Source organism: Pteronotus mesoamericanus, unplaced genomic scaffold (assembly GCF_021234165.1).
Source record: "Pteronotus mesoamericanus isolate MK-2021 breed Mesoamerican mustached bat unplaced genomic scaffold, CSHL_Meso_final scaffold_533, whole genome shotgun sequence".
Taxonomy (NCBI): Eukaryota; Metazoa; Chordata; class Mammalia; order Chiroptera; family Mormoopidae; genus Pteronotus; species Pteronotus mesoamericanus.
Window position 1 is genome coordinate 2,509,759 of NW_026555320.1, and position 11,467 is coordinate 2,521,225.

Below are 11,467 nucleotides of genomic sequence, written 5' to 3' on the forward strand. Positions count from 1 at the left end.
ATGAGCAGCAATTGACTTTTTATTTTTAAAAGGAGATAGCCATCTCTATATGATAATAAACCTCCAGGGCTGGTGGACATGCACAGGCCTGCAAGTCGCTAGAGCAAATACCCAGGAACTTTGGCATTGCATGTGCCGAGAGAAACTCATGTCACTCCGTGTACAGCAACGTGTCCTCAGGCAATGTCCCAGAACAACTGTGGGCAGAGACTTGGACTCGGCAGCACGCTCATCTCAGTCCCTGGAAAAGGCCTCAATAACCTGTGTTTATGCTCTTCCCCCCGTCTGCACCATGTCTTCGCTCGCTCTGCTTCCATCAGTCTCTCTAATCAAGTGCCCAGTGAGAGTTGTGGGTGAAGGAAAGGAGGGGGAGTGGGGCTGGCTGCGTGCGGAGAGGAGGGGGCGTGAGCATGGCCGAGCCTGGACGGGGATGAGAGGAAGGGGTTTGCTCGTTCAGCCCGGCAAGTACTGGCCCTTAGCCCCATCTCCTGTCCGCGTCTGGCTCTGAAGGCCTCGCCAGGTCCTGGAGAGCTCAGGAACTGTAATCGCTTTTGGACAGCTTTGCTTGAGTCCCATGATCCTCTTCTGTGTAACTTCATTTTCGATTTATTCTGTTTTATCTAAAGCAACCACGTACTCTCCCTTTGAAATCCATTAGATTCCCACTGTCCCCGTTTCCTAGGCCAATCCCCCTGTATAAAAATGTATACAAATGACCCTGGCTGGTGTAACTCAGTGGATTGAATGCCGGCCTGCAAACCAAAGGGTCGCTAGTTCAATTCCCAGTCAAGGCACATGCCTAGGTTGTGGGCCAGGTCCCCAGTAGGGGGTGCATGGGAGGCAACCACAATAGGTGTTTCCATCTCCTTCTCCCCCCTTTCCCCTCTCTTTAAAAATAAATAAATAAAATCTTAAAAAAAAAAAAAAAGAGCAAGACCACCCCAGGAATGTTTCCAGAATCAGCTAAGGGACAGGCCAAGAAGGACACCTCAGAGCCCCCAAAGGCCTCGTGTCTCGGGCCTGATGCTGTGGCCTCCTTGTCACCTTCCCAGGCCTTCCTCCCGCCCTCGCCCGTCTGTTTCCCTAAGGCCTTTGTCGTGTAACTCTTGCCCGTAGGATTAACCTACTTCAAAGCCCAGTTCATGGAGGGCCAGGAGGGTAAACGTGAAGGACGCCGTGCAGCAGGGACCCCTGGGTGGGCCGGGAAGAGGGAAAGCAACAAGTGGGGGCCCTGGGGCATGTCCTCGGGACAGAGCAGGGGCCTGGGCGCTGCCGGAGGCCGGCCCTGCAAACCGCGCACTGGCCAGCATACCTATCCCTCCACATCCGCAGGCATGGTGGGCCTGGGGGAAGGAGGTCAGGGGTGGGTCAGATAAAAATGCTTTCCAAACCACTTTCCAGAGCTTCATTTTTGATTACAAGGGGTAGAATTCAGATATTTTTTAAAAAAGGAAAAACATTAAAAACATTAAAGCTAAAAACTGCAACGTGTAAGTATGCTAACACAGCACTGTAAGAGCTATCGTTGTGCCAAGCCTGGAGGGACTGTATTAGTTGTAAAGATGATTCTGGTTTTGAGCTTAAAATTTTGTAGCATGTTTGGGAGGCTGCCAGGTCAACACAAATAGTTGCTGACCACGGTGCTGGAGGTCTGTGATCTCTGGGCTCACAAGCCTGGGGTGGCACAGTGTCTAAATAGTATCATTTAGATCACAGCACACACCACACAGCTGTCCTCTTGTGTCTTTATTCTCTCAGACTTGCTGCCAGAAATCCAGGAATTTTTTTTTTTTTTTTTTTTGCATCTTTAAATCTACGTAGTTGTGGATATACTCATATATGAATGCTTCAGTGCTGTGTGGCTATCCTTACCAACGCTTGAACTGTCTCATTCCTAAATCAAGCTGACCCTAATCAAAAGCGTTTAAACCCTATTGTAAAGAGTGGGATTTGGTTCACCTAAGTAAGCAAAGACTTTCGCTTTGGTTGAGCCAAGTTAAGAATGTTCATCCGTGTTCCCCGGTGCACGTGTGATCCAACGCAAGCCAAAAACCTGGGGCTTGAGGTACCTGGCCCTTCGGAGCGGGGCGTTACTACGGTTTTACTCTCTTGCTTCGTGGCCAGAGGGTTTCACAAAGGAATGCGTGTGTTGGCAGTAGAGAGGGACACGCTTCACCTTCAGGTGTTTGTGTTACCCTCATGGATGCGTTAGATTTTGTTTTAATGATTGTTATGTCTTGGAAAAGGAGTCAATGCTCTCTAACTGTACTGTTTTGTTTTAAACAAAACCTGTTAATAAAAAACTCCCCATTTCCTCCTCCCCCGCCTCCAGTAACCACCGTTCTATCCTTCTGACCTGTGCGTGGGACTGTTTTAAATATCTAGTACAGGTGGAATCAGGATGTACTTGTCCTTCTGCGACTGACATATTTCACTTAGTATAATGTCCTCCAGGTTCATCCATGTTGTCATATGTTACAGGATTTCCTCTTTTCTGAGGGTAAATAATATTCCATTCTATGTTTATATCACATTCTCTTTAGCCATTTATCAACATGCATACTGTTTCAGTTAGACCAGATGAATACGTTCTAAATATCTGCTTTACAATATTGTGCCAATACATAACAGCACTGTACTGTACACTCAAAAGTCTGTTAAGGATGTAGCTCTCATGTTGTGTTCTTACCACAATAAAATTGAAAAACACTGCCTGTTTTGTTACCCTGCAGTGTGACAGGTTGTCACACCTTCTCACTCCTTCCCCTGTGTGGTTACACATGCCTGTGCTTGCTCCATGATTTCATGTCCCTACAGGTGGGACGCCCCCACCCCATCCACAGGTGGCTGGCCCCGTGGGAAGGGAACAGAGGTGACCCCAGTATTAAAGTTTCCCTCACAAATTGCAACGGCCTCAGGTGCGATTAACCAGCGGCAAAGGCCAGCGCAGGCCACCACGGGGAAAGGCGCCGTGAACGATGAGGCACCTGGGCCGGCGAGCCGGCCTCTGAGGCAGCAGCGAGTGAATTTAGGGGAGACCAGCCCCTGGGTGTGGTGAGTGGCTGAGGTTGGAAACTTCTTCAGACTTTGCTGCTGTGGCAGCATGTTTGACCTTGACCCCGGGCTCTGTCACCTCCTGGGGACACCCTCCCTGCCTCTGTGCCACGCCCTGCCTTCACTGGGTGCTCCCTCTGATGGCCTCTTCCCCTGCTCAGTGGTCGGCTGCTGAGTGGACGCCCCGCCTGGGAACACGTGCTGGACTCCCCTGCTGGCAAGCCCCAGCCCCTCACACGGCTCTCCCCCCCCCCCGCCTGTATCCCCACTCCCCTCCCCGCCATCCCACCCGCTCCTCCCACCCTTTGCTGCCCCCAATTGTCTCCTTACCGGGACAAGGGTGGGAGGAGTTGAGGGGGGATGGGAGGCACAGGGCTCATTGCCCCGGGTGAGCCCCGGGGAAGGTGCCTGGTCCCTGGTGTCAGCGGTTTCCTTTAGAAATGCAGGTTGCCTAACACCTCGTTGCCCTCAGCCTCAGGTTACAGTTGCCAGTTCTGGGGTGGCAGGAAAAGTATCACATTATATCCTGTTATGCACAAAGTTACATGTCGAGCAGCGGCTGTGATCTGACCCACCGAAGGTCACAGCGAGCCTACTATATACTTTAATCGGCACATGTCTGCGACTGCACCCCAGGCTGCGTTGGCCCCGAGCCCAGGCAGGGATGTGGGGAAAAACGAACAAACACCACAAAAACAAAAAACGCAAAATGCAGAGAGCGGGCTTTCCAGGGGAGGCAAGGGGCTTCCACCAAGGGATGAGGCACACAGTCTGCAGTGGCTGCCTGGCTGGTGATTTCACAGGGCACGGGGACATGGTGCGTGGGCCGGGCAAAGGGGTTATCCTGGGGAGGGCCTCAGGACAGAGACATCAGGACTAGAGAGGACAGCAAGGTGCCCCCACAACTCTGCTCGTCATGCTGGGTGCCTGAGGCGGAAGGGGGAGGGCGATGGGAGACATAGGGCCCCCGCATCACTGCTGGCACACAGGTGACAAAGTGCGGCACTGACTGGGACGTGGGGAGAGGATTCCTTCCTTTCTCTTGGGGACTCTGGCTCTCCTGGTGAAGGTGGCTTTGGGGACACTGGGAGGTCCTTCCTTGCTGGGGCGCTCAGAGCACTGATAGCAGCATTCAAAACCCGCTGCCCACATTCGCGAGCAGCATCTGCGTCGTCAGCAAGCGCGGGAAGAAGCCCGGCCACCTCGCAGGGCTCTGCCACAGACCCTCTGGCGTTATGTTGAACAAAAGAAGCCAGACACAAAGGGGCCAGAGTCTGGCCGGTGATGCCACTTACATAAAGTTAAAGGAAAAAAGGCACATCGAGTCCTGATGATGGGAGTCAGAGCGGCTCTGCCCCGGGCGGGTGCAAGGGCGTCTTCCGGGGCGACAGGGCTAGTCCCCGGCATCGCGACCCGGGGGGGTGGCTCCGCGGTACACACGTGGCAGAACCTCACCAAGCTGTACCCCTAGGATCAGGGTGCTTTGCCACAGGTAAGTTATAGCTCAATAAAAATAACAGAGAGCTATATAAAAAATATTTAATAATGCGAGGGAACGCCTATAGTATAATCTTTAGTATAAAAAGAAAAAGAGCCACACACAGAACTGGTATTCATGGGAGAACAATGAATCAAAACGTATGTATAAGCAAAGGTCTGGATTAAACCACATCTTATGTCGAGAGAGATTGTTTTGCGATTGTGAGCATAGGCCTAATTTTTTTCTCCCACTTTCTATTTTTCTGTCTTCCTAATTTCGTGCAATGAGCATGTGTTGGTTTTATAATGTGACATTCATTTTCGGAACTGAAGGATGCATTCGCTATTTTTACAGCGTGTCCCACTGCTGACTGACATTGACCTGCAGCCCCCGCGCCCCGGGGGTGCCCGCGGGACGGCTGCGGCCAGGGTCTCACCCGCTGCGCTCGGGCGCTCGGCCCTGAGGGCCCGAGGAGGCGGCGGCGGTTCTCCCCAACCTGCTGGCGATGCCCTGACTGCACGGCCCAGGGCGGCTCGGGCAAGGGACCTGGGGACAATAACCCGATGTGGAGAAGCTGTTTAATAACTGGTCAGCGTCCCGAAGAAGGGCTGGCATGGGACACCCTCCAACACCGACATCGCGTCGAGAGTGACAGACCAGTCAGAAGATCATTGGGGACGGGGGGGGGGGGGGGGGGTGGATCTGAATGACACCCATAGGAGAGCGAGAGCCCTGAAGAGAGGGAGGGACAGAGTTAAAAGAGAAGCAGAGACCAGGAAACTAAGTCACAGAACGATGAACTGCTCGTGGGTTGCCTCGGTGGTTGTGTCCATTGTGGTTTCATTGGCGGAACGCTGACGGGGTTCCCATGGGCTGTCCCTTCCTTGGGCCTCCTGGGGATGCACGCCTATCCCAAGAGGTGACCTCACCTCACCTCTGGACCCAGACACCTGAGAGGGGGTAAGGCACCCTGCTAAGCTGTGATTCCTTGTTTCTGCCTGTGAATCTTCACCCTATTCCCTTCCCACATGTGTTTTCCAAACCAATGCGGCCACGGAGTCATTTACTATTTAAGTGGGGAGCTGCCTTCGGGACCCTCCAGGCTTACAACACCCCTTGAGAGATGAGGAAATGGAAGCTCAGAGAGGAAAAGCGTCTTGCCCAGAGTGCAGGGGGAGCCGGCAGCACAACCTGGGCGGCTCTGAGCCTGCTCCATTGCTCCATACTGCCCTCTGGCGGTGAGCGTGCTGTCCCGTGCTCCGCCCTCCCAAGGATGGACTCAGACACAGGGCAAAGCCCCACTCTGCGTGGGGGGACGTCGGAAACAGCCGCTGTCTCATACAGACAAGCCACGTTTGTTCAGCAGCCTCAGAGCGCTCTGCACAGGTGTATCACCAGCAAACACAAGGCGGCTCTTTCAAGAACCAAAACTGTTACCTACTTTCTGTGACACTTCACATTAATCCATTTGCTATCCATTTTGTGAACTCTTTCTAAAGCATACCTTCTATTTCACTGCTTAAATAACCCACAGAGGACAGCTATCTGCAAAATGGTCTATGCTTGTTACATCATTTGATTCCCCCTCACCCCCACCCCTGGCCCAGCACACAGTAAGTACAATACAAGCGATAGCCATTGACATTATTTTTCTAAGTCCTGCTGAAAAACTACAGTCCACCTAGAATTTTCCCTCCCTTTTTTTGTTTGCACCCCTCACCCCCACCCTTTTGGCCACCATCAGCTTGTTCTCTGATTTATCATTTACAGCTGTATTTATCTTGTGATCATGGCCACAGGCCTATCAAGCAGATTTGTGTGTTTGAGTTTCGCCCATTTCACAGATAAAAAAACCAAGGTCTGGAGAGTTTCAGCAACTCCCTCAGATCAACTGGTAAACAGCCAAGCTGGGGTTTAAATCCAACCACAGGACCGCAGAGTCCGGCTCTTAATCCTTGCCACTTGAATTACACAAGCAGCCTGAACTTGAGCATCTTCTTTACGGTTCACTGTCCTGGTTAGGGTTACCAGTTCTTGGGCTCTGTAGTAACACAAACACGTGTCCCTGTGTGGCCCAGTTCCGTGATCTTCCGGCTCCGCCCGCCCCCCAACCCTGCCAGTCGTTCGCTCTGTGCTCCAAGCACCAGACATTAGGTCCATTTACCCTTTCAGCATCTTGCTTGCTCCTACCAAGCAGCTGCATACAAGGACCACAGGGAACCAATTTTGTGAGCACTTTATCAAACAGATCTCTCTAAGAAAGGATCACTTAACGAGTGACTAAGAGTTTGATGTTTATGGAGTACCTATTATGTGCTAAATTCTGGACGTGGATGCGTCATCTAATCCTCCCAACAAAACCATGAAGCAACTACTGTTAGCCCCATGTCAGGTGACTCCACAGGTCTGGGGTCTCTTTGGCCTTCCTGTAGATCACAAGCTTCTTAGTCTAGAGCAGAGGGGAGAGAAGCACTTAGAGGATGCTCTTGAGGTTCAGGTTTGGCTCTGCTGTGTTCTCAGCTCTGTCATTAACAATTGAGGTTTTTAGATAAGTCACCAACCACCAAGAAAGCTTGATGTGACTGCCTATATATCATCACATAACCCTGAACTTGATCTTATACTCCTGGCGTTGGCTGTCCCTTTCATGTTGAAAATTTCTCATAGATCCAGCCTGACCTTGGAGTGAGAATTCTGCCACTGCGCACCTGCATCTGTGCACCTGGTACAATATAGGTGCCCATCAGTGCCTGCTGGTTTGGAGGGCTGCAAAACAGTGAGTAGGCAGAGAGCAAATTCATAATGACATGTCCCACTAGCTACCCAAGAGAACAGTAGACAGTGTGATTAGCTCACAGGCGAACCTATAGTGTTAAAATGCCTTAGACAACCAGTTGTATTAGTTTACAGAGAAAAATCATGCCGGGTGGTGAGCAAATGTGTGAGTTGTGGCAGGCAAGGAGGGTGGGAAACGGGTGAGGGAAAGAGGCCACCAGGTGAACAGGCAGTATTCCCCTTCTAAGTTCAAGTTGTTTGAGTGGCTTTCATTGATGACAAATAACAAGAGGATCGGAGCCTCTTGCCCTTTTAGCCTTATCACGGATAAGCCCTGTGGCCTCATACAAATCATTTTTCTCATGGGCAGCACGGAGTTTGGGTTTTAGGGGGGTTTTTGTTTTTCAGTAAAATGAGGGCTTTTGACTAGACATAGGTGAATGTTCTAGTTCTAATGTCCTTCAATTCTATTTCCTAACAGATTCTGCATAGTTGAATCAGCAGAGAACAAAAAAAAAAAAAAAAATAGCGTAACAGGGAAGCCTGCAAATATACTTCCCAATCTATTCTCCAGTCTATTTAAAGCCCAATTTTAAAAAAAGAAAAAGGAGAACTGTTTACTGAATTTTTCCCCCCTGCAACCTACGTAAGCATTAAAACTCCACCCCACTTTTAGTAGAAACTGTGCATTTCCTACTTGTATGCCACTATATGTTTGATCTGCACAGCTCGGCTGGGCAGAGCAGCTGAGACATCCGCTCTCCCCACAAGAAACTACCCGGTAAGTCACTTCTCAGCCACTTTGATTATTAGTTAACTCAGTGTCTGTGATGAGCACAGGCCTTTACAGGAAACCCATAGAAGACATTAAATAAACCCCAGGCGCTCATAGAACTATCTTAGAAGATAATCTGTAAAATAAGGACAGGGTTAGAATTTAGAATGGGTTTCAGACCACGATAACATCAAAGATCCAAAACATGATTATGAATGAAAGATTTCAAAGGGAACAACATTATCTCCTTAAAAGCCCTCCCCTTTCGAAAGGAAGATTTTTCCAAGAGGTGATTCTTGGCCAAAATCTTGGCAGAGATTATCTTTTGATAAGGAGAACTAAAACCTCCGGGCAGACTGCCCTTTGAATATGCATCCAAACAGAAGTTGTGTCTAGGTCTGGTTTTTTTGGGTGTTTTGCCCCCAGAAAAGAGGAAGGCTAAAAATTGTCCAAATTAATATCATTACAAATATGAAATAAAGTCTCCCTTTAGCGTATGAGTTCCATAACACATTGTAGTGCACGATTCTCCTTCTGGCTCAGAATTTAAAGGGGAAGTTTTCTGGGTGCTTCTGCCAGCTGCCTGGGATTAACTAGAGAGAGTTCTCGGTCCAGAAGTAGAACTTCAATAGACTGGACAAGCCAGTGGGTTCTGAAGGAACTGAGCTAGCCCAGAAAGTATGGTGGTCAATGGAACATTTTCCACTTGGACATTTCTTGTGGATGTTGAGATCTCAGGAACTATGAACCCAAACCTCAGAGGAAAAGGAATAATCACAGTCTGGATTTCCCAGTTGACTGTTGGCTCTTAGGACTGTCTCCGGGGACCCAGCATCAGCCTGTTTCATTCTGATCACACGGAGGTTCCCGGCTGCTGGTCCTGCTCTTTGGTTCTCTCACCAGGGAATGAGAGACAGGATAACATGGTTGGTGAGTGTAGGCTGCCTGTGTTCAAAATCAATTGGTCTCTAGCTGTGTGTCTCTAGGTAGGTTATTCACCCTCCCTGGGCTTTGAGGTCCTTATCTGCAAAATGGGGACAATAATGTGACCTGACTCATTGGGTGACCTTGAGGATTAGTTGAATAAGTGGACGTGACGCCTAGGACTGCAGGTGGCACGCATGACGCCCTTGGGAACTGTCGGTTATCACAGCGCAGCTCTTCCACGTTAATCATCACATGAGCCTGCTCCAGGGATAAGGCAGCTCCAGCATAGGTTGTAAGACAGTGCTGTGCCAATGGCGCCTGACTCAGTTTCTCTAAATTGTTATCCAAGCTTCATTTATTCTATAAGGCTAGGGAACACCAGGGTTCATTTGGTGAGGTGCTGCCTCGGTGTCTTTCACTGAAAGAGGAAAGTTAGCAGCAAGTCTTCCCTTTATTACAAAAATCCATTGTTTGCCACCCCCCCCCCCCCAAAATGAGCTCAGTTAAATGTAGAAATCTATCTCTCAATTTTAAGGACTTATTCATGAATAAGATGGTTTGCATTCATGGTGGACCACTATGCACATTCTAGGACTTCATAAAAGATCACTGTTTCCTCATTTGCAGGGCTGAGGCAAGATGGATTATGCAGTGTCAACTACAACTGATTACATTGATTATGGTATATCAGAGCCCTGCCATAAGACCAATGTGAAAGAAATCGCAGCCAAGCTCCTACCTCCGCTGTACTCGCTGGTGTTCATCTTTGGTTTTGTGGGCAACCTGCTGGTCGTCCTCACACTGGTAAACTACAAAAAGCTGAAGAGTATGACTGACATCTACCTGCTCAACCTGGCCATCTCCGACCTGCTTTTCCTTTGCACCGTTCCATTCTGGGCTCACTACGCAGCAGACCAGTGGGTCTTTGGGAACAAAGCATGTCAGCTTTTGACAGGGTTCTATTTAATCGGCTTCTTCTCTGGAGTCTTCTTCATCATCCTCTTGACAATTGATAGGTACCTGGCGATCGTCCACGCCGTGTTTGCTTTGAAAGCCAGAACGGTCACATTCGGGCTGGCGACAAGTGGGGTCACGTGGGTGGTCTCTGTGCTGGCCTCTCTCCCGGGAATCATCTTCACCAAATCCCAAAAAGAAGGTCCTCGTCTTACATGCAGCCCTCACTACCCAACCCATCAATATCATTTCTGGAAGAATTTCCAGACATTAAAGATGGTCATCTTGGGTCTGGTCCTGCCACTGCTGGTCATGGTTGTCTGCTACTCGGGAATCCTGAAGACCCTGCTTCGGTGTCGAAACGAGAAGAAGAGGCACAAGGCGGTGAGGCTCATCTTCGTGATCATGATCGGCTACTTTCTTTTCTGGACTCCCTACAACATCACCCTGCTTCTGACCACCTTCCAGAATTCCTTTGGCCTGAATAACTGCAGTAGCTCCAATAGGCTGGACCAAGCCATGCAGGTGACGGAGACCCTGGGGATGACGCACTGCTGTATCAACCCCATCATCTATGCCTTCGTTGGCGAGAAGTTCAGAAACCACCTGTCAGCGTTATTCCGAAAGCACATCGCCAGGCGCCTCTGCAAACGCTGTCTGATCCTCCAGCGGGAGGCTCCCGAGCGTGCAAGCTCTGTCTACACGCGATCCACAGGGGAGCAGGAACTCTCCACTGGCCTGTGACCCAGACCTGGCTTTTATACACACACGGGGTGGGGGGGGCAGTTATTTTAAAAAGAAAGTTGCTGTCACAGAAGATTGGAGATCTGTCTGTCTATCTGGCATCTGCTGGAAGTATGGTAAATAGTTCAAGCCCATGGATTCTAGAATGCCGAATTAAAACACATGGGTGAAATAGCCACCTTGTAATCCCTCCTCCACATACATCAACTGCTGGCGAACCTTCCCTTCACTGCAAAAGTTCATTTGGAGGAAAAAAAAAAAACACAAAAAAAACAGGGAACTGCTGATTCTTGAGTTTGGTTACCTGGCCAGGAACGACCAAAGGAATCAAGAAACGCGTTGTAGCGTTTCTTCCTGCACAGATGGTAAACGTGTTTAAAACGGGTCCTTGTCTTGCCATGGGGAGAAGAGACATGAATGTGACCTGTTGCGAGAGGCCGTCTTCTGCGTGGGATCTCCCCTCTGAGGTGGTTCCACAGCTGTCTGGGACCAGGCAAGAGCCCTGGGGCCTGCTGAGCGCAGGGAGAGCTTCTTCAGCAAGAGAGTACCGCAGGGGTTTCAGCTCTTGGTGGAAAAGTGGAAGCTGAGCTCCAGGCTGCAAGTGGCAAAGATGTGCGACTGGGGGCGGGGGGTGGGGGGGCTGTAGACCGGATTATGAGGAAGCTGGACGGCACTGCTCAGCCAAGTCTGAGGGCAGAGCCAGGCCTTGGCCGGTGTTGCGGAAGGCTTACTGCAGCCTAAGGATGACCTGGAGAGGT

At 50.1% G+C, this 11,467-nt stretch overlaps 1 protein-coding gene across 1 annotated transcript; it reads left to right on the top strand.

Moving 5' to 3' along the window:
- The first annotated feature begins 9,650 nt into the window (after positions 1-9,650).
- LOC129087715 (C-C chemokine receptor type 5-like) lies at positions 9,651-10,709 on the top strand. Its single transcript, XM_054594724.1, has one exon. It carries the CDS (start codon positions 9,651-9,653, stop codon positions 10,707-10,709), a length of 1,059 nt encoding a protein of 352 aa, XP_054450699.1.
- Positions 10,710-11,467: the final 758 nt, after the last annotated feature.

Bases quoted from the DNA above. Each gene is read 5' to 3' on its own strand.
- LOC129087715 (XM_054594724.1), top strand. From the start codon at position 9,651: ATGGATTATGCAGTGTCAACTACAACTGATTACATTGATTATGGTATA.